Source organism: Neodiprion lecontei, chromosome 2 (assembly GCF_021901455.1).
Source record: "Neodiprion lecontei isolate iyNeoLeco1 chromosome 2, iyNeoLeco1.1, whole genome shotgun sequence".
Classification (NCBI taxonomy): domain Eukaryota; kingdom Metazoa; phylum Arthropoda; class Insecta; order Hymenoptera; family Diprionidae; genus Neodiprion; species Neodiprion lecontei.
In genome coordinates, this window is record NC_060261.1 from 518,865 (window position 1) to 542,816 (window position 23,952).

Genomic DNA, 23,952 nt, shown 5'->3' on the forward strand with positions numbered 1-23,952 from the left:
CGGGTTGTGGGTATAAGAATAAGGGTGAGCGTAAACCAAAGTATAATGAGATGTGCGTAGGTACCTACGCGAATGAAAGCAAAGAGGATGAAAGATATTCTGGTTAGACTCGCGGCTTCCACTTTATTGCCGTTTTTCTCCCGCAGCTCTTTCGCGCAAGGACCTTTCGGCGAGGACTCGCGGGGGCGGCAACCTCCACGATCCAAGTCCACCTGTTGGCCATATACAACTTCGCAGTGACAATTATAAGCTTCCACCACCAACGCTACTCGAGTCTCCTCTGATATTCGCTATTCTCCGACTTGAAACGCGTACCGATGGAGTCGTTGCGCAAACGGCTACCAATTAGGTGGGATTTCAGATTGCATTTCCTAGGGGATTTTACTGCCGCTATTACGAAATCTCGTTACTGTGACCATTTATTTATTTCTTTTTTTTTTTTCTTCTTCTTTCTCTCTCTCTGCACGTCTCTGTCATTATCCGTGGTAATTCCTAGGCACCCAAGACGATCTATCCGCTATCGTGGTGTGTGTACGTGTGTGTATATTACACGTGTATACATGTATGCGTGTATGTATAGCGAGTCACTTGCTCCTCCGGCTTTCTGCAATTACCAAAGCTGGTAAAGCATGATGCCCCGCAGGGAAAACTTCCCTCGTAAAAGTTTCACGTGGTAGTACAGCAGCAATCGGTTTTCGACACGTATACCCCAGGCAGCGGACGATATGTTGGGGGCTCGGCATACCGTGTGCAACGCGATCAAGATGTATTACGCTCAAGTTCGCCGTACCATTAATTCTCCGTGTATCATCTTCGATTATGTCGTTAAATTTGCAACAGGCACGACGATGGTTTCTTTTCAATCGAGCAAAAATTTTCATCGCAATGGTTTATGCGTAAAACATTCGAACGGCAATGAAAGAATAATTAGGAATGAAAACGATGTTCATTTGCATTCCTTTCAAATGCCGCATCACCTACAGTCACAATTATACAATCGTTTAAGTCTTTGAGGGTCTCAGTTTTTTTTTCACATTTCCAATATATTTTTGCACTCTTCATATTCGCGTAAACACTTTTCAGACTCTTGGGTGCTTGATTCAATAAAATTTCATGTAAAATTACAACAATTTCCTTATTTATATGTTCGCTACAAACAATGAGCGTGAACGTTTTTTTTCGTAACGGAGACAGCTGAGAGTCTTAAATATTTTTTACGTATACTCGACGCACAGTTTTATATTATATCTTTTTTTCAAAATTTTCCGTACGTTGGTTGAAAACGACAATGGTAATTTAAGAAAATTCCCGCAATTTTGAATTTCGTAATTCTTATTTTAGAATCGTAATCAGCGACCCCGAAAACTTATGGATCGCCGATGGTTTTATAAATTTGTTCGATAGAAAGTGCACCCCTCAAGGGGGTCAAGGGTGAATATTAAACTCAAAACGAGAATGCTTACCCCTCATGTAGATGTAGGCAGTTCCTCGCATGTTTCTCCTCGTGAGAACCACCAAGTTGAGGATATTCCCGATGATCCCCAAACAGCAAATTGCTGGTAGGATGATACCATAACTGATGCGCCTCAGGGATGCGGTTCGTGGATCTTCTTGCATCGATCCGTTCGCCGCCAGTGAGCACAACCGTGTAACCGATTCAGTCGCGTTGACGTCATCGGTCATTTTGTTGAGATTACGTTTGCAACATTTTTAGAAAGAAATTTAGTGAATATCATTGAAACTATTTGTCTCGGAATGCACGGTATCCTTTAATCGTTTCTACGATCCTTTCGTAACATCGTTTCTCCAAAGTTCGTCACTCAATTTATGTAATCGACACACAGCCATACACAACTGTAAATGTCACCCGATATGGATTAATTTCTTTATCAAATGAAGTTTTGTTTTCTCAGCTGCAAGTGTTTACACCTCGGCGTTGTGCCTCTTGAGTCCCGTCTGGATTACCTGAAGCAAGAAAGCCCTCTTTGTTATTAATAATGCAGCACACAATTCACTAATTGAAACTCAACTTTCAATACTTTCGAGTTGGAAATTATATGCCCGAAGTTCTGAACATTCATTTGAATCAGCAGAGATACAGGCTTATGTGACAGGCACGTTTTTGTGCTAAAAAAAAAAACCAAAAATTCCCACGGCAAGGATCTCGAAGTCCGAGAGATCGCAATCAGTTGCTTGAATCAGGTTGAAATTGATTTACAATTTTTCTTATACATCAAATTTATTTCGAAATGTATGTCCTCAACTTCAGACATATTCGAAATTACTACCGAATGTTTACCAACACTAGAGTTTTCTTTCATTGTGGAGGCGTTGTCAGAGTGCCGACGAAGAGAACTGATCCCAGTATTTCATACTTTTTTCTTACTAGAGTGATGAAAACGTTTCAAATTACGAAAACCTATAATGCTTTTGCTATGCTGCTTTCATGTATGATAATTGTGAAAGGTTCAAAAAATTTATACAACAAATGGGGATTTTGTTACTCGAGAGAAAAAAAAGACCTTGAAATACGATCAGCTCACGTTGTCGACACTTCGACCCCTCCCTCCAAGTTCAAGTATATGTACCGATCGGTTTCAGCTCTCGTGTTTTTCAAATACTTGAACTGCTTCGCTCATATTATACAAAATCCAAGCTTCAATTACCGTTTATTAAACGAAACCCCTGTACTTCCCGAACATGCACAATATATATTATATATATATTTGTAAAGTAGCATATAGGCGTATATTATATACGATAATGAAACCTGGGTAATATATACGCATTCAATTCTCCGATGCTGAATATCAACAAAAGCAAGGCAAATACGGTAGAAAATAAACTTCTGATACGGGAAGAAAGCACGGTGTAGGTGGCAAACGTATGTTGCGCGTATTGCGTGGGCATGTGTGTAATTTATATCTAAGCATCGAGCACACCGAATCCCTAACTTTGTGAAAAAAAAAAAAAAAATTTGCCAAATATTGATTATGAGACCGATCCGCGAACTTCGACGGGAATTCAATCCTTAATAAAACGATAGGATGCATCTGAAAAGAATGAGTGACGTTTTCCATCGAGATCCTTCGAGTAATCAATCAAGCTCACGCATTCGGTGCTTTCCTTGCCGTTCAAAGATTGCTACACTGTGCATTTACAGAATAAACTCGATTAATTCGGTATTCAAACGTGTGTTATGGTTCCACTTCGGCGATGACAAATTGAACCTAAAAATCTGGGATGCTTTGTTGGGTGAGCGCCCGTGACTCGGCTGGTTTATATAATACAGATTAATGGATGTATCAACAAAAATTAGAAGCCACCGATAAGTATGCCTGCGAGGTAAAACCCTTTTAGGGTTATCAGCGAAGAGGCACATCAGATTGACGTATGATGGAGGAGTTTAAGTACCTATAGGGTTCCAATCGACCATATCACGTCGAATCTGCCGTTTATTCGCATTTTACAATTTCCCTCCACTTTCTAGAGAGACTTGAAATATCATGTGACCATTGAATATCTCAATTTACACTAGATCCGCGGAGAAACCTTACCAGCCAGATACGGAGCCTGGGAATATAGCGCGATGCTAATGCCGCCAACGGACCGCTCTATCTCTCTCTCTCTCTCTCTCCCTTACCTCGATCTCTCTATCCATCTATGGATATCGCTCTCGACCACCCTCTCTGTCCATCCGCGTCTATCTCTTCCTCGTTTCCAGTGTCGACACGTGGGTAGAATGGCTATATCCAAAGTGTAAGTCCATATACCTCTGCAAGCAGATTTCCTCAAGCGTGCAGGTTATGTAAACCGTGAGGGCACCAACGAAATTCATGATTCTATGCAATCAAAGTTCATCCTGCATAGGTAAGCCGTAGGTATACCTATACACCGGAATACGATGAATCCAACCAGGTCATGACCATACCATCCTCCGCAAAAAGTTTCTTCTATCCATCCCTTGTCGTCCCTATCCATATTTTTCCTGCTTTGCGGTCTTAGCCTCTTTCATCCATCGGTTCGTCCCCCTATTGCCTGCGCTCTTTATGCACTTCCATCAATACACCACGATCTTACTGGACCTGGCTTCTCCTTTCCTTCGACACACTTCCGTTTGTTACGTATCGGACATTTCTCAGAGTGCTCGGCTAGCGCGTGACCTATTTACCGAATACTTATACCATCTAGTTCGATCCCAGTTCCCGCGCAACATCCCGACGCACCAGCTCGACTTCCTGTGACCGGGACGAGTCACCGGGTGGAACACGCTGGATCCAGGTCGCGTACGCAACTATTTGTCACCGGTATTTTATCTCGAAAGAAAGCAAATATATTATACAGGACAGCACAAGCAGACCCCCACAATGCAATTCATCGGGTAGCTATAACTCTTGCTTGTTCAACCGATGATAAGAAAAAGAATTGAATTGCAGTAGAATAGGATGTTTCATCACTAAAATAGATACCCCCCGCCGAACAATGTATAAAAGGGTTCCTGTCTTGGCTAAGTGTCGGTAAGATCTCGGGATAGGAATCTGTGTCCAGAACCGGCTTTCCTACTCTACTAATTGCACGGACGGGCCGACACCCGGTGATTGACGGGAGACGCAGTTGAAAGATATTCCCATCGCGATCCCCGCCCTGATCTCCTACGTTGTATAATTATACCTTTATACGGTAAAGTTTGTCATTCGCCAAGTTTTCCCGCGTATAGGTGAGTATAACATACCAGAGGCATAGAGACACCGGCACTGGAATGTTCGCGTATTCTCACATGTTTACAACTGTAGAGACCACCACCCGTAATATTCCATAGCTATATGAACTACATATAATATTACGTACGTAGGTGTACGGAGAGAGAAATACATCCCGATCACGTATGGCGTACGTGCATTCGTCATCTGGTGATATTACTCTCTATCCTGCCAGCAGCCTTACAGCGGAAAGAGCGTTGCATGCCGTACAATTTTCCAGCACGCGGAGTCTCTCTGGTATTCAGTGATGCTGCTTTATTATCTCCAGGTGTCCTAAGAATCCTGCTCTCATACATTTGAGCCTCGGAAGCGAAGCTGAAGATTAATCGTTCGCACGGCGGTTATTTGTTGAAAATATCCAAAATACTTCAATCTCCAATTACTGTACACGGCTGGGATGAAAGTGCCGAAAAACAGGGCGAACTACACCCATGCCAATATATTCATATGCGAAGTACGCGAAATAGAATACATATATATGTATATGTAGCTATAATTGAAGAGAACAGAAGAGTTTTTACCTTGCCTTCCCACTTTTTTTGCACGTATAATATCGAACGTGACCAGATGGTAATTTTACGCGGTTTATACCCTCAACGTTGAAATCTGTCACCCAACGTGCATACACACGGTGGTGTTCCCTCCTGCCAGCCATTTTCGAGGATTGATTTATTGAGTCAGGAATCGACGATGTTTTAAAATCCAAAATGAAAACCTGCCTACTTATAAGAAGATTATTCCTCCATCTCGAACCCTCCACATTTTCACTGTGCCCGCAATGGTTTTTAAATGCATGTGAACGACAAGCGCAACGGATTGACACAACAAATCATAGCAATGTGCGAATTTCGAGAATTTCGAGCCTTGATTCTCTAGACTTGACTACGACGTATTTCACTAACGATGCACCCTACAAAGCAGTGTAAAAACAACCGCGTTATATCAGGGTATAGCCGGTCGGATTCGGATATGGGATTGGAAAATTGCTTTCGCCAACAAAATTACTGCCGATGTAAAAACGAAGAACAATGAGAACGGAACCGGATTGATCAACATTGTATAACGAGGCACTTCGATTTCACTTTACCTAAATCGTGAAGCTTAATATGTACTTTGTCCGGGACCCATTTCGGTCTACTCTTTTGAACTGTTCCCCTTCCGTCCGTATGCCTTGACTGGAACAGTTCTCTCCGTCTACACTAATTAAACTGACACGGCAAATGAAAGAAATTTTCAACTGACTAGTAACAATCAAAGTATTCCGTTCATGTTAGGAAAATTCCTTTAAGAAATGATAATAATTTTGTAATTTATTCGACAACAGAGATACAATACCGTTTTGCTATTCGGCAGACGTCAGCCTTGCGGGCGAGTGCCGCAATACAATAAATAAATAATCTCGGATATCATGTTCTCAGACATGAACGGTTAAACTCAAAAAATTATGGATGTACATCCCCCTATCACCCCTTTCTATTTTCGTTGTGCCTTGTTCTTGCGTTCTCTTTTTCCTTGCAGCGATGTACAAAAGCATGGAATATATCATTCCCGAATTGATTCCGTCAGAATTTCACCGAACCACTGAATATCATGAAGAGTGAGCTGTTTTTCCCGCTGGAAGTAGAGGGACCAATCTCCGCGGTCTTTACCGTAGAGTTTGAGCGGGAAGCGATTCTCATGTCCACACGTGATACCGGAGAGGAGAATGACCATGGCTGACTGGCCTTTAGGCGTTGAAAAAATCGAGCGCAGCCTTGAATGCGGTACGATATCATTTTAGAACAATAAGCAACAAAGTTTACGCTCAAACGAAATTGTATGAGCTGCATGACCGCTGAGAACTAGAATAACGGGGCGAGGTATGCGACCCACTTTGAAGCTGGAACGCTGACATGGTCATGCAGTCGCTATCATCAATCTGTCACGTGTAGCTATAACAATGTCAAGTATAACACGTGCCATTGGAACCTGTCACCCCTTCGGCAAGTAATTCTACTCGCAGCCGTCTCGATATATTATATTGTGTGCCTGCACGAATATGCAGTGCAGGTAAAGCGGAGGAGATTTTACTTAGGTGGGGCTATCAAATCTTCCATTTTCCCACCATCATTTTCTTATCAATTTTAATGAAAAAATTCCAAAACGTTCTTGAAACTATTAGTAACGAATTGCTCCAAGTGTTTGCATTTTCTTTGAAAAAAAAGAAAAACTCCTAAAAATAGATATTATTTGAGACCGTCCAAGGTATACCCCCCTCCCCCTCCCCCTGAAGTGTTGCTAAATAAACTCCATTTATTCTGCACGACGATGACTCTACAGTTCTGATCCGAAGCATTCCAGGCATTTAATAAAAGTCTCGTATATCTATATGATTGGGGTATTGAAACAACAAGTGGTCCAATCAGCCGTGCCCACGGGTATAGAGCCAAAATAATAGACAATAGTTGAAGCTAGACGTTATAGATACGTGGTATCGGTCGGCGATTGGATGAGGAGGAGGTGCTCGACCATGACTGGAATCGCACGCGTGTTACAAGTATAACCCAGTATTCTTACAATTAGTGAGTGTGAGTGCGATTGATTCTTTGCATCTATTATAATACATCTTTGTTGAATCGGTTAATCAAATTTACATTCAATTTTTTTAGACGTCATTTTTTTTTTATATAATTGGATTTCTAATATGTATCGATTGACGTTCTATGAGCGATTCCGCGAATATAGTGAGCGCTATAAATAAACACAGTGTTGATAATGCCTGTTCTTACAGAATAAATGTAATTGGGCGAAGGTTATAGGAATTTGGCAAAGTCGCGTGATATGCACGACGCGGTAATCCAGCTCTGATACTACGGGCCACCCAATCGGGTCAAACACTAACTCGTTGCTCTAGGCGCGAGTTTCGCCGCCCGTTACGGTGGCTGACGCAACGCGGATACAGACTACTTGTGGGGTGATTCGTTTCGCCCCATAATGGTGCCGGGCACACCCAAATTTTAATCCTCGTGATGCGGCAGCGCCGTCGGAGTGAAAAAGGTTACTGCCTGCGAATTGGTATAACTACAGTCTTCGAAAAATCGTAATAGACGAATCATTTAACAGGCGAGTGGTTTTTGTTTGCTTTTCATAAATTGCGGACTATTAAAATTGAAAAACAAACATGGAAATTACCGAATTGATTATCGTTTTCGATTGCTTGTACTGTTTATTCGAGTGATATGAACAAGTAAAAATTTCAATCGAATTGACCAATTTTCAACATTCTATTCGATATCTTGAAAATGGCAATTTTGACGATTGAAACAACTTCTCGTTGCTTCTGCGAGAGTAGAATTCTTCAAGAAAAAAAACAATCATTGCAATTGGTCAAATTCTTCAAATTGACTTGGTTGAATTACACGTAAAAATTTGATTATCGTTAAAGGAAAGATTTTTCACGACCTTGCGCCGTGTCGGCGCATATATATTACAGGTCAAAAGTTGGGTGTGCTTTCCGTTTCAGACGTCCTAAGTATGTGAAAAGTTGGTTTATTTTGAACCAGCCGACACTGGAAACATGACACGTCCCTTTAGGAGTATTCGTATGAGAAAGAAATACTCCGGCCTGTCGTCGTTGCAGAGTAGGTATACCGGTGGTCCATGTTACAGCCTAAAAGCTCGGCCGAAAATGGCCCATGCGTCGAGGCAATTTTATTTTCACGAACGGGATGGAAAATCGGTGCGTAGAAAAATTGTCGAATTTTTTCTATTTCTAACTTATTCGATTTTCATTTTCTCCTCGCAAGCGGGAGACGACGTAGAAGATTTATAAATCGTCATATCCTTCCACCTTTCTAATAATTTATTAGTGCCGGGTACATCGTCGGTACGATGCAGGATTTTGCGATATCGCTAGCGAGTTTTCCCTGATCCAGGATTTAAGCATAAATCAACATAAATATGAGGTGAAACGAGACAGTCGCCTTTCTCTAGCTTGTACAGCGGAGAGAAAAGTTGTTGCAGTGGAAAGTGGCTGGGGGGAAGAAGCAGTATAGGCAAATAGGGAAAAATGGAAAAGGCAAGTCGGAGAGAAAAGGAAAAGGAAAATCAGGCTTCCATAAATATTACAACCAGGAAGCGATAACGAGGCAGAATTTATATCCTGGGCATTGCCTTCAGATCCGTGAAACGTATATCTGATGACGACCCTTATACATAGTTATAAAATTTACGAAAACACAGACTCGTCGCTCAATTTTCCTTCTCCGAATTACAAATCTACACTCCAAGATATCCGTTTTGTTATTCTTCCAGAAATCGTACACGCCAAATTTCCACAAACCTTGAATTGTCGGCGGAAATTAAAATTTTACTTTCATTTAGTTGCCCGCAGTCGTCATTGCTCTGTGGCGTTAGTTTATGGCCACGTTCTTCTTTCAAGGGAGCGGGGGTACAGCTAGGACGGTCGAAAATCGTACCTATTTTTAGCATTTTTTTTATTTAAACAAAATGAAAATACTTGGAGCAAGTTCAATTTCAGGGCATTATTATTTATAGTTTCGAGAATGTTTCGGAATTTTTTCAGTTAAATTAATAACAAAATGACGACGTGGCGCGTAAAAGTAACAAACGACCTCGAACTCGAGGGTGTTTTCGGTGATGCATCTCCTGACATCACTGTCCAACTTGTAACAGATGGAAAAAATTTTTTAGTTGAAAACACCTTTTCGGGTTCGAGTTCGTAGCCCGTTTGTTCGTAAAGTTTTGTTCCAAATACATACGATTATGGACAAAAAAAATTATTTTCCTACCATACAATTGGTGAAAAAAAATGTATAAAAAAAATTTTGGGATTCAAATTCAAAAATCTAGCCCCAAGGTCGAATCGATAAACAAATTTTACTGATTGTGTTAAAATTTCAATTCAATTGGATAAAAATTGACCGAGGAATCCGCGCCAACGGATTGAAAATGTGGTAATTTGCTACTTATATGCGCCATGCCGCCATTTTCTTCTTAACTTCAATGAATAAATTCTGAAATGTTCTTGAAACTATGAATAATAAAGTCCTGAAATCAAATTGCTCCAAGTGTTTTCATTTTCTTTAAAAATATCACCTACAAATAGGTATGATTTTAGACTGTACCCCCCTAAACGGATAATAATCGATAATTGAATTTTTTCACTGTTCCAATTTAGCAAATATTGAGAACAAAGTGTTACCTTACTTTCCTTGTACCATATCCCTAAATATAGCGATTGCAATACCTACTTAGAATACCCAAGCTGCGAGACTCCCTGGAGTCGTCTAACAGTTACGCGTACAGATTACACGCTGTTCTGTCGAGTAGCAAAATTAACAGCGAAATCACGGTTACAATTAACTTCACGAGTCTGAGATTGATCAAGTGCCGTCGCGATTAAAATTGTAATATGCAAAATTAGAAGAAGAGCCCAATAACAATTAGTCTTGGAATTAGCAATTGAGATGGAATTGAAACGATTCATGATCGAACTCATCGAACGGTGTGTAATAACGCGTATAATTACACCCATATCAACTTGATTTCCTCCGGGAAGTCCAGCTGTTTCCAGTTTCACAATTGGCCCAAATGATACGCACGTGGAAACCTACAGCCACGCTGACACATATTTATAACACTCGCTGCTCCCGGTGTAGGATTATCCTTCATCCAGGTCATATTTACACGGATACATCGTATACATTTTTATTCCTCGTACCATCTCGTGCGAATGAATGCATGAAATTTTCCCAGTTTCGAATCGATCGTCTTGTTGATATTGAACAGAGCTTGCAATTGGTTAGCAATTGCAAGCAAGCTATCACCGTAGACTGCAGGTAAATTGATTAGACTATTGATTTTTCGCAATGTTCGGTAAGTTTCAGGCCTAAAATACAGGGTGCGAAACTATACTTAAGTTTCGAACTGTTTTTACCTATAAATCACTTCCGTTCGAAAGTTTGAATCTGCAATCGACCGATATGAGAATGGTTGTAAAAGCTGATGGATCACGGGATAAATTCCTTACTGTACGCAAACGTATAACACACGCAAAACCTTGTTCTCGATAGTACTTTCGAAAATAAAAATACAAAGTCGGTAGGCCTTCTTCTTGCCCCGCCACGGTAAATTATTTGGACAAAATTAAATCACCCTTGCGGTAAACCTTCCTCAGCAGAAATTATACGTTCCTAATTATCATATGTATATATGCATACGACAACTGTATCTGATTGTCAGTATTACACGACACGAGATACTCGACAATTGTAACGAGCTCCGTAAAAAGTGTAAAGAATTTTTATGAAAACACACAAGAGCAGTATAATAATCGAATTTGTTGGCTATCGTTACCTTATCTCCGCAGGAAAACCCTCCGCAATTATTCTTCAAGTGATTCCAGCGATTTAATAATTCAATTCGTGAGCGCGAACGGCGAAAGTTAGTCTCGATTTAAAATTCACACTTTTTAGAACGGCTCACAGGATTCCATTAGATATCGGCGCTCTCGTATGTGAGAGGAAAAAAGTTTGGACACGGTGTGCAAGAGTTGACTTGTAAAATGGGGTTGAGCGAGACGGTTGAATATTCGTTACCGCGAATCTGGCTATTTTATAGTACGACTGGGACGGCGCGTGGAAATTTCACAATTGATGCAACGAGGCGCGAATATTCGTTGACGAAAGGGTAAAAAGGTAAAAAAAAAAATCTAGGCGAGCCTTTATCCGAGTTGGTCGGTTATCTCTCCTCCAGTTTTAACCGCAATAAGCTTTATATAACAGAGGCTCTAAAATTTAACGAGCAATATTATAGTCTCAGGAGCGCCAGCTGGATTCCGCTTTCTTGCCGTCGTTCAGAAATACCGAAAGTTTCTCTAGTCTGGTGGAGGCAAGCTGTTTTTCGTTATTTGCAACAGCGAGGGCTGAAAAGCTCGTCATAGCGCGATGCGATTTAATTTATATTTATCGTTAGAGGTCGACCAACGACCCTCCTGCTTTTTACAAATTCGCCTTATCGTGAACGGGGATCAAGACGACGGAGTACGCCTGTCGAGGACGTTGCGTCGCGTCGCGTCGCGGCGCTAACTGAGCCACCGTGGTTCAATCCTCCAGGTTGAACTTGATTCTCCACGGGGAACGCATGCGTTCCCCGAACGGCGCGATAGTTGTACTACCCCCTTGTACACTCGTGAATACCTATACCACCGCGACTACGAGGCGATTTCTCATCAAATTCCGAAATTTAACTACCGAGTTATTACAGTGCTGAGTCGCGTGCATTTGTTATCTATGTAACATTTTTATTTACATCCAAGCCATTGACGCTAAGATTGATAAAAGCAAAAACCTAGATGCAGTCAAGGAGAAAAAAATTTGGTGAATTTAATGCTCTAAACATCAGTCCCTCACCTTGTCCCTCAGTCCGAGAAGAATAATGGAAAAAAGTTGTTCATCGTAAATGTAACAACATTCTTATGGATTAAATATTGCTAATATATTCGAAAATAATCGTTAATTGTATGTCAAAGCTTTTGTTGCACTAGGACAAATACGTAAAATGGATAGTCAGTTTTAAATATATGTCCCGCAAAATAAAATCATTCCCTCACCGTGGTTACGAATATTCGATTTATGATCGCATCGAATGACATTTGTGAACGCACCCTTAAATTTTTAAAACCTGGCAACACTCCTAATATGTCAACATGGTAACGATTGTATGAGGGAATGATTTATGCGATATTATATCTTAATAACTTTATATGAAATTGTCGTTTGGACTGCCTCATTGTTTTTCTTCATCTTATATAGCATGTTTTGTTAATTTTTAACAAATGTATAGCGAAAAAAATGACAAGACAAAAAAAGTTTTTCCTCATTTTATAATTATTTTAAGCTCATTTTTCTATACGTTACTTACGTTATTACTTTTAAATACACCTTATTTAGTAAAAACTCCGATTTTCTGCGATAAAAAATGTTTTTCACAAGGACAAAAAATTTCATCAAAACCCTAACTGTAATTTCGGAATTTGATAAGAAATATCCGTGAAAAATTTCGAACAAACAATAAGATCCTGAGACTCTTAGCTGTCTCCGTATTGATACCAGCTGAATTAATAGTTGAGGAATTCGGGAGGAATTTTATACGCCTACATCGTGATAGAATATTGATATCCTAACGGCGCGAAAAACGTATCAATCTCCATCTATCACCGATAACCACAATGGCGAACTATAGGACGGTTTACAATGTCCGTGACCGTAAACCGTAACCGTTAAACCGCTTCAGTAGGAAGTTGGAGGATAGGGAATCTGTACTTACATGGTTTACAACGGCAGCTGGTGACGCTTTCGTAGAATCCGTTTGACTAAAGTCTAGCCCAATTTTAACACTCGTACCGACGCGTTTCTACAGACAGCCAATCAGATTGTAGACATTTACCGCATGTCCGGGTATTCGTTGTAGATTAGCCTAGAATTTGTAGGAAAACTTGGCCGTTTGCTGAATACCTATCATAAGATATTAAAAAAATTACAATAGCAAATCTAATGTCCATATTCATGGGAAAAAATTTTGTGAAACTAAGAAATAATTTTTTTTCACCCTCCGAGAAAAATTTTTTAATCCCTTACAAAAATCTCCAAACATTTTTCCCCCCTAAGAAAGATCCCGCCGCAATTGTTTTCCCAATAAATTTACGGGTAAAACCCCTACGTTGGCGACACTGACCACCGATGTCGTCTGCTGCCATCTGTTTATCTGCATAGCGGTTGACACGGGCGGCTTTGAATCTGTCAGAATCCATCTCGCTTTGTCTATGTACACTTGGGGTCAGTGATTCTGAAACGGGCGAAACGACTAAATCTTGGACAACGCGGTTACGTTGGCAATGGAGCATCAACCCGCAGCGCCACCGCGGGCGACCCGTGAAACATGCCCAATATTTACGAATGCTATGTAACCTATAACCGTCGAAACCGTAATCCAACAATACGAAATTTTCACCTTGTGCGTTGTTTGCAACGTTCTCGTATCCCCGGTACGTGTGGATACAACGTAAAATGATTCAATTTCCTTAGATTAATTTATGCCCCACGCGCGTACAAGATACAGCCTAGCACAGAAGCCGGGCTGAAATTGAAGTATTACGATGTTTGGCCCATTATATTCTGCGAGGACAACCGGCTTGAATAAAGTAATCGATATCCAAGAAATTTATTTTCTCGTTAAATGAAGATAATACTACGAGGCGAAATGTTCGCCAATTCAGTGGGGGGGGAAAAAAAGGTGCGCAGTATTTCCGATTCTAATTGTAAATTATACATTTGCACGTAATTTTTTTTTCCTTTCCTTTCTTTTCAGCCTATAGTATAACAATCAGAAGGATTCGCCATAGAATAACCAATAGTATGTATACAGCTGTAAAATGTGTAATACACGAGTCGTTCAATCGCTCGCTTCGCCGCAAGTCTAAGACCGTTGATCACGATTAGGTAGTCAAGGATAAAATATCTCGAATAAACCTTCGATGAAGGTGTACGTAGGCACAGAATAAAGTCGTTTGCAAGGTTCCCCGATCCCCGGTATGTACAGATACAAGGTAAGATTATTAAATTTTGATAAATTAATTTATGCTCTGCGCGAGGTAAGCGTAGGCACCTGCAAGATAGAGCCTACCGAAGAACCCGGGCAGGGATTAAAGTATTACAATGTTCTGATGATTGTTTTATGCGGCGTGGATACAACCGGTTTAAGTAAAGTACCTAATCATCATCGGAAAAATTTGTTTTTTCGTTGAATAAAAATAATATTGTGAGACGAGATGTTCTCCACATTGTGAAGGAGAAAAAGTTGTGCAGTACGTATGTCGGATTGTAATTGTGAATTACACAATCGCAAGATGCCTTTTTTTATTTAATTTTCCTTACTCGCTTTCGTTTTCGCCTGAATGCGAATCGTGCGGTTTCGCCATCGAATAACCGATAATGCGGCTATACAATGTGTAATACACGAGCCATTCTCTAACAATTTGGTCGGGCTGAATCCGATCGACGACCGTACATTCTTGCCTGACAAAAGCGATACTTTTTCACTTATTCAACACCCACTCGATGATTTATATAGGTTTTCCTCACCGTTCGGGGTAAACAAAGAACGTGGCTAAAAAATTCAGACCTTGGAGTGAATCGTGGCGATACGTATAACAATGACGGTAAATATACCTATATGTATACACATTAGGGTGGTCCTTATTTAGGGTGTTGATGAATTTTTTCCGCCTCATCCCCCAAATCAACATCAAATAATTAAAAAACAATTGCCTAATTTTTTCAGATTTTTACCTCATCTTCTAAGATAGTCGAAGTTCCTTGTGCAAATAACACGGGTTAAACTTTTTTTCTCGGTATAATGTTCCAAAAAATCTGTAACTGCGAAGTTTCAGTCATCATGAGTGCTGCTAGGAGACGAAAAACAATTTCGCAGCAAACTATTAGGTATTGGGACTGTCACTTTGCAATGAGTGATGTGGTGGAAAAAAATGAAAATAATGCAACCATTGCAGGCTGACAGCTGACCGTTGACGGTAATTTTTCGCGTGCGGGTGGTAGAACAGGTATATTATTGATTACTTTTCATTAACTTATGTGACACAAGTAATTTGCAACCCCAAGAATTACGATTTTCTCCATTAAAATGAAAAACTTAGGTTATGAGGCGATAAAATAGCGCCGACAACCAGGTTCTGACATCGTGAGGACATTTTCCAATACCACTCACCTTCTACGTTACTGAAGATATATTTCAACACTAAATATCAACTCGTTATTGTAGCGTGTAACATAAGACTGAACATTCCTACTAGTGATCAACAATTTATACGAAGAAGTCACGCCATTGCTGCGCCACAGGTAGCTGCATTGTTTATACTTGTAACGATTCAACTACACACGTTTGAAATCAAAACAATGACTAAACGTAATTTGACTCATAAGGTCAATCACGAGGTATATATCTTCGCCCAATTCAACCTGTCTTCTCGAAGACAGTCTCTCTCTCTCTCTCTCTCTCTCGAAAAGTCTGTTTAATCAATCATTTTACGAGTGTCGATACAAAATAAAAATACCAGGTCGCACGATTGTAGGAAATTTGCAAACATCACTACGTCGGCACAACATACCGTAGAAAAGGACGCGGTTGAAATATGTTTTCGAATAAGACATAATCTCGAGAAAGGGATAAATGTTTATCTCGCAGTCGAATAAATGACACGAGGTAAAGATAGATTTCTCGTCGTTATATAACTTGATTACTTTTTTAAAAGGATTCACTGAGTTGTTATTTCTTGCTGCTCGATAATACACTAAATACGAGTTTTACGTACATACCTGCACTTTTCGCAGCGATGAAGTTTTTTGTGATTTTTATTTTTAATGGTAATTGATTACAGAGCAATAGATATTTTTTTCTGAATGCTTTTCCAACCTACCGAGATACGCGGTAGACAATGTTGCAAAAGAATTTTACGGGGATGGTAAACAGACAAATTTAATTCGTCGGCTTAACTTTGCATTTCACTCCCTTGATTACCGCAGACAAAAACAAGAAAGAAACTAAATGTCGAGACGGATTTTTCAATTGCTTGGAATAATATTATTAGCACGCGCGTGAATAATAATTTGCCGACCACCCCCCAAGATAAAATTTGACCGACTCAAGGCCACTGGTGTCGTCTGCTGCCATCCATTTGACCTGCACAGCAGACGACAGATACAGATAATCGTGCTGCAATCGGAAAAGCTTTATTACGAATATCGAAAAACACGTATTAATAGGTATACATGGACTTTTGGACAAAGTTTTATTCGATAATCGATTAATTTTAACGGGGCTTTCTCCAATTTCGATTTGTCCCACCTACGAATGGATTATTTTTTAATCCCCATTTCCGCAGCTAACAGTGACTCCTTTTACCGGCCGCATTAACCCACTGTGTAAAGACAATTTGATAGTGGCTGAAAGCCGTTGAGCCCTACATTCCTCGTGAGATACATGTCCGCAGAACCGGAATTCCCCGTTCCCGGGAAATCCCCATTATGGCCGGCTTTCGGATGGTTTCTCCCGCTCTGTTAGTTGTCTCGCCTCGAAAGCAATTTGCCTCATTAAATTGCCAACTCGGATGTGCCAGGTAAGCCAATTCCATGATCTGTCTTACCCAATATAATTGACTTGCCATCAAGTCCTAGGGCCATTAATAAAAATGACGTTAACCATCCCGTAACATGTTTCTCGATTATCGTTCGAAAATACGGCAGGGGTGGAGGTTATTTCTTTTTATGGAGAAATCTAACCATAGGTCTTTGGGTAAAACGTTTGTTAGTTGGGTGAAGTAAATTAGTTCGATGATATTTGAAGTCACCTACCTACTGCTTGTTGTTACTTGTGGTATGTTAGTACGTATTTACTCTCCTTCGTTGTATAATTGTCAGAAGCTATAAAAGCACTTTGTACAAGTAGACACGCATTAAAAAGGGAAAAATTAATATAGTTCATGCGTTGTGTCAATTTATATCAAATGGAGTCAATTTTATAAGCCGAAGAGAGGAAAACAGCAAAAAAGTAGAAAAGGTACCGAAGCTGAACAGAAAATAAGTAATCTTCATCATATTGTTATTAATGGTAGAAATTACACTTTTTCTAATTGTAATATTATTGTCAGCGATTGAAATCACTATTAGTTATACCCTTTTTACACGTCACTATTTTTAGTATTTCGAGGTAAATTCATTTCAACCTGCTAATCTATTATTATTTTTCGAAACATTATCCACTCGTATTATTTCGTAATGAATTGTATAATCTCGTATTATTTTTTTGCAACATCGGTCTTAAGATTTCGAAATATACTACTGTGTTTAATAAACGATCATTTCCATAAATTTTATTTTTTATTTTCAAACATTTCTTATAGTTGTATCAACTTGCACCGGGAAGGAGTTGCGAACCGATCCTTGCAGCATTGAGATGAAATTGGCTACTTTCGTTCCGGTGAATTGTTTATACGCAAAGCCCCACTATTCAGACAAGTGTATTAAAAAATACATATATCACTTCATTGAGCAATGCGAATTGATCACGGACTTTCAGTAAGGGAAAAGAGGCAAAATCTGTTCATGTGTTACAAAAAAATCGTGTATACCAAAAGCGAGGGGTCATTTCCCGCCCTTGGTACGTAATATACTATCTTTAAGTGAGTTCAGATGGTTATAATCAGTCAATTTTCGGCAGCTACGGTCACATTTCAAGCCGCGGCTTCAGCTCTTAGGATATATCTTGCCAATTGTCGCAGTTTTTCACGTCGGATCTTCCCAGCCGGCGATTTCGGCATGTGTTCAAGGAACGAGACACCTCCACGAAGTTGTTTGTAATCTGAAAGTTCGGCGGCCACGAGGTCAACTAATTCCGCTTTAATGACCTGAAATATGTCAATTAAATTGTAATTATTCGACCTGATGCACGGTTATAGATCGATCGGTAGGTTCAGGCTACGGCGGCGATACGTGTATTCGAGAATCCTCAGAATTAGGTACACAATCACTCACCTCGTTGCTGATATTGTAGGAGTTCACTGTCGTGACCACAAAAGCCATAAGACGATCGTCGGCACCAGGACGAGGCTGGCCGACGACGGCGACTTCCTTGACTCTGGGATGAGTAAGCAGTAAGCTCTCGATTTCGGATGGATATATGTGATGATCATGATACTTGATCAACTCCTTCATTCTGTCGAACACAAAAATATTCCCATTTTCGTCGTAGTATCCGAGATCCCCGGAGTGGATCCATCCTGGATTACAGAATAAGACCAATATTTCGACATTAAACGACTGTACGAAGTATAATATTGCGAAAGAGGTTTGCAGTCCGACCAACCTTCCTTGTCAATGATCTTAGCTGTAGCTTCAGGATTTTTGTAATAAGAATTTATCATGAAGGCAGTCCTCAGCAACAATTCACCCTTTTCTCCGGTCCCTAATATGCGCCCTGAATCCGGATCGATCACCTTCACCTGGGCATTCTCAAGAATTTTGCCGCAGAAGCCCTGGTCAGGCCTTGAGTTAGTCGGCTGAATTGCCAAGTAACCACCGAGCTCCGTCATTCCGTAAGCTCCGGTGATCTGGGCCTTAGGCAAGTGCTTGACTAGGGCTTCGTAAGACGTTGCGGATAACGGTGCCCCGGCATACATGAATCGATTCAGGGATGAAAGATCGTGTGTTTCCAACGCGTTGGATTTCACTAATTTGTTGATCATACTCGGAGACATGAAAACCCAGTTTACCTGGAAATAATAATATGCCATGTTCCAAGCGCGTAAAGAGGGCGACACGCATTATTTAAAGCGCTAGTGTGTGAAATTGAAAATCCTAGAGCTCATGCGCGAGCCTCGCTTGTCGCGCTGCTGTTCAGAAATGAGGCACTTTACGCATACTCGACAGGCTTCGCAAATCTAACTTTCCAAGCGTATGTTGGAAAAAGTTGTTATGCCGCTGACTCCGCTGTCGGAGATGCAAAAAATACTTAAACTACCAAGGTTCATGATTTACTTTGTACTTTTCCATCAAGGCGCATGCTGACTGCTCTTCGAAGGCCTTTACTATCAGTCTAGGAATTCCCAAGCATAGACTCATGAATGTAAAGTGTATCGCAGTGATCCAATCAAATATTCCAAAGTGCAGGCAAATTTTCCCGGCCATACCGAACTGTTCTGATGTTGCGCACGCTTGCATCAGGAGAGATGCGTGGCTTATCTCGGCAGCTTTTGACAAACCAGTTGTACCGGCGGAAAACATTATCGAAGCAGTTTCTCTCGAGGACTCGATCGGGGTACACTCAAAATTTCTGACTTGGTCGGCACTTGGTTCTGCAATTGCGCTCTCGAAGTCGAGGAAACCAGAAGATTGGCCAAAAACAATTATTTTTGGATCAATTTTTGCTGCTTTAACGGCCGCGGTAACAGCTGCGACTGCATTCTCACTGACAAATATCATTTTCGGTCCGAGGATGGTAAACCGGTGGTGAAAGTCCGCTGCAATAATAGTTCCATCTCTTGAATAGAAATTATACCCTGAGTTTTCGTGGAGCCGGGTAGACCACCAAACACTCACATATTTCACGCAATCAGCCAGGCTGACAATACAATTATTGTCAACCAACGTCACACAACCAGGCAGCCAAACTGACTGCGTAACACATGTGTGTGTTGGCGCATGCGTGTCAGCCCACCCGGCTCCACGAAAACTCGCAGCATATTCATTATGGTTTTTGGAATCGTTGATTACGAACCCGATGTTAGATTTTTTAAATTCAAGATGGCGCATTCAATATCACTGACGAAAATTTCAAACTTGATCGAATCCGGTCATAACACTCTATACAGGGGGTTTCAGGGTCGCTAATTATGAATTTGAAAGCCAATTTTCAATATTCAAGATTGTGAATCCAATATGATGGACAAAAATTTCAAATTCGATCGAAAATGGTCAAAAAAATGTATGCAGAGTTCTTCGGGGTGGCTGATTGGATCCGCCACCTTGATTTTTTTCAATCCGCTTTCAGATTCGTAATCAGTGAGCCCAATAACTTAAAATTTATGTAAAACATGTCTACGTTTAAAGGGGTAATTGTCTCGGATATGAATTACTCTTTGAATTAAAAATTTTTTTTTCAATCAATTTGTTTCTAACAATTACAATTTAAATTACATCGCAATAATTACTGTCGAATATTGAAAAGCTACTAGTATACTATCAGAAATAGCAAAAAATCGCCAAGAAATATGTTAAAAGGTTCTCTAAATTCACAAAAAATGTATATATAATAGGTGAAAAGAGTACTTGCCACTACGACAAAGGGTTGAAGGAATCGATCTAATGATAAACCATCAACACCATTATAATAATCATGTGTAAATCAATCACCTATTTCCAGCGAAGTACTCGAAAGACTAAAGGTAGCTCCGAGGTACAATGACGCAAAGTAGGGCAACGCAGCGTCCAAATGATGTTCGCTACAGATCGCGACGACGTCCCGTGGAAGCAAGCCCTGTGACCTCATCCACAGAGCGCATCTAACGCTTCGTTCTCTGACCTCTTTACATGCGTATACTTTACCGGTGGCGGTATCAATCTGAATCAGGATATACAATCGCTATCTTTACTATGCTCGAACTAAATGTAACTCTTATGCAATCGCTATCTTTACCATGCTCGAACTAAATGTAACTTTAAACAATCAAACCAGTCACAGCTTAGACTTTTCATTGTACATTTTGCAAGCCCACACATTTACCTGACTCGGCGCATCTGGATTACTTTCCAATTTATCCAGTACAAACCTCCCAACATTATTGTAATTAACGTTAAAGTGGACCTCGTCGCCTTTCAATATGTTGTTTTCAATTCTGAATCCCGCACCATTCTAAAAACAAAATTTTGTATCAACGAACTATTTCGACTCTCTAAATAAGAAATCGAAAGTAACCCGCAGGCATCGCTGCTAGCATTTGATACTTACTCGTATCTTCGTATTTTCAAAAAATTTATCGCGGGTCATTTTTGGTATTAAACATAAAGTATGGATTGTTGTAGTGACTCGAACAAACCGTCAATGAATTTTTCAATCACTAATAGACACAGCGTTCAAAGATTAGAAACCCGACTGCCTTCGACGTGAACTTTATTGGGACGAGAAGGAAATGGTGTATTCAACGTATTTATAACATCTAAACCACTGTATAATGGCATGAGTAAGGTGTTTGGGTTTTGATAATTAATTAGGACACCCGGCTGATGGAGGGAGGCGAGATATAGATAGTAGCGAGTGGAAAACACCACGAGAAATGCTAAATTGCTGATGTCATTTGGTTCTTCTCGTCATCTATTCGGTATTGCCCAATGCAGTTTTATCGCGTCATGCAGTTGCGATCGCTGGAAGAGTTTAATCAAAGTTTTTATTGCCCTCAGCCGAGAGAGCACTTGTACTTTATACTGGTGAAATAATCGACTGTTATATTGCACAACGCGGTTAAACCCATGTTGTTGAACATCAGTTACGCAATGTGTAAATTGGAGTTTTTGGAAAAGAATATTTTTTAATCTACATATTACACTATTATAGAGTTGATGTACCCTAGCTTAATTATTTACAAAATAAAACACAATCATATTTAAATCTTGAGCTTTATGTACGAACAATAAGAACCCTTGCGCACTGACGACTTACTGGATCAAACTTTGATCGAATAATATTAAACAATAATTAGGAGAAAAAATTCGTTATCCGAATGCAAAGCTTACTACTTCGCTTGCTACTCTCAAAGATTCGCATCATATTCTACTAGACGGACGGTTTGCAATGAAATTTGGAAGGAAAACTCGACAATTGGTTCGGATATATTTACACGTACCGAATATACTTGACGTGAAAACGTGAAAAGTTATGTACTTTTGTTCGTAAACATTTTTTTAAATGCGGTCACCCTTCTCAATCCTTTTTATCTTTATCTCTTATTTTTTTCCTTTTCTCTTGTGCTTGACATTCATATTCGTAACAATTTGAGCATAACAATAATTATACAGAAATGAGTATCGAATATTCAAAATGGCGGATCCAGTATGGGGGACAAACAAAAACATCAAGAAGAAAGTTTATTTTGACGTACATGAAGTTTGTGTGAAAAATTGGCATTCGGATTTTCATGGTAGACTAACAGAAAGTGCTTTTGATCGTTGAAAAGTACAAATTTCGACCATTTCTTTACGCGTGCTATTTTTCAATTAATAAATAAATTTCATATTTTCTCTAGACTTGGAAATGCCTCAGGGACCACGTGGAATCAAAGAACTCGGCAGCTGTTGCTAAAAAAAAAGTGATTTTATAAATAAAAAAGCTGCAAAGAAGAGGTGGCGCGAATCAAAGGGTCAAGGCAAGGACCGATTCGTCGCACGCTCAGACCGACCTCGGCACAACATGTCGAGCATTGAATTCAGGGATGCTAAACCAAACTATAGCTCTGCTCCCCGCAGCGCTTCCGCCTTGACGACCGTCGAGGGCAGTTAGTTTCAGGTTTACACATGGGTATGCCCATATATATATACATGTACATAGGTAGAGGCGAAACGATGATAATTACTGGGTATTTCTGCTGGATGCTTGTCAGCTGACTGCTTCGTCAGTTTCCACTCGAATTGCAGCCCGGTGTTGCGCGCCGTTGATCACTGACTGGCTGTTCACGACCATCAGGGACGTACGTATTCACGCTGCGTGTGTTCTAGAGCAAAGTCCGAACCGAAGTGAGTTTCGGCCTTCCGGGCCTCACGGAAAGTGCAGCAGCGCCGTTTTGACTGGCGAAGCACAATTTTTCAAATATTGGACGGTTGAATTTTTCTCTACTCTTCGTCAGCTGTGTGCTCGATTGCAGCATTTACTTTCGAACTGTAGTAATTTCGGATCGCTGAATGCACGATACAATTGCCGTTCCATAAATCCGAATCCGTCCGCATTAAGGTCGAAAAACTAACCGATTTTTAAGAATTTTTTTCACGTGGATAACTGATTTATCAAGTGATCGGATTATTGAAATTTTATTAAGTGTATGTTAAACTTGTTTTGCATAAATTTTTATTGAAAAATGTTTTAAATTTACAGAGATATGGGCCTTGACTCAACGACTATCAAAAAAATTTCCCCTCCGTTGTGGCATTGATATCTCAGTGAAGGGTTATACGAAAAATTTTATCAATATCTATACTGTATATCAATAGCCGATTTCAAAATTTTTTTGAATTACTATTTCCACAAACAGTTCGAAAAACCGGCCTTAAGAATAAAAAAAATTTTAAGTCCTCTCCATTTTGTATGTATTACAAGCTTGACCTCCACGAACCTTTTGCAACAATATTGAATTTGTGGTTTGAATCGACTACTCTGGCCAGATTTCCAGAAATATCGTTTCTCGAGTTCGCAGACGCGAGGGCACCGCCAGGCTCGCCAGATTAAAAAAAATCCTCAACGTCGAGGTCACTGATTCACGATTGTTTTCACGAGCTAGCTTAAGGGGGGGGTAAGGTATTAAATTTTTTTTTTTTCAATTTTTTTTTATTTTTCTAATTGATTGCACAATATGTCA

At 40.1% G+C, this 23,952-nt stretch overlaps 2 protein-coding genes across 4 annotated transcripts in view; both read right to left on the minus strand.

Annotated features, from left to right (window-relative positions):
* Positions 1-15,603, minus strand: part of LOC107220427 (probable G-protein coupled receptor B0563.6) — a 45,138-nt gene extending 29,535 nt beyond the window's left edge. The window contains exons 1-2 of one of the 2 annotated variants that reach the window (XM_046731712.1): positions 15,546-15,603; positions 1,464-1,965 (exon numbers count right to left, since the gene is read on the minus strand). In XM_046731712.1, the coding sequence (XP_046587668.1) occupies positions 1,464-1,683 (220 nt within the window). In that variant the 5' untranslated portion in view covers positions 1,684-1,965; positions 15,546-15,603. Of the gene's footprint in view, positions 1-1,463; positions 1,966-11,117; positions 11,818-15,545 lie in introns of those variants that run through there. The other variant, XM_015659021.2, reaches the window with a different exon arrangement.
* Positions 15,604-17,500: 1,897 nt separating this feature from the next.
* On the minus strand, positions 17,501-23,338 carry LOC124293062 (4-coumarate--CoA ligase 1-like). Of its 2 annotated transcripts, none has more exons than XM_046732093.1 (7): positions 22,957-23,338; positions 21,114-21,242; positions 20,744-20,951; positions 19,370-19,851; positions 18,699-19,104; positions 18,368-18,612; positions 17,501-18,240 (listed from the first exon to the last, which is right to left on the minus strand). In XM_046732093.1, exons 3-7 carry the CDS (start codon positions 20,877-20,879, stop codon positions 18,067-18,069), a joined length of 1,443 nt encoding a protein of 480 aa, XP_046588049.1. In that variant the 5' UTR covers positions 20,880-20,951; positions 21,114-21,242; positions 22,957-23,338; the 3' UTR covers positions 17,501-18,066. The 2 variants fall into 2 exon arrangements, with proteins under 2 accessions (XP_046588049.1, XP_046588048.1); XM_046732092.1 differs by lacking the exon at positions 22,957-23,338 and adding an exon at positions 21,339-21,464.
* Positions 23,339-23,952: the final 614 nt, after the last annotated feature.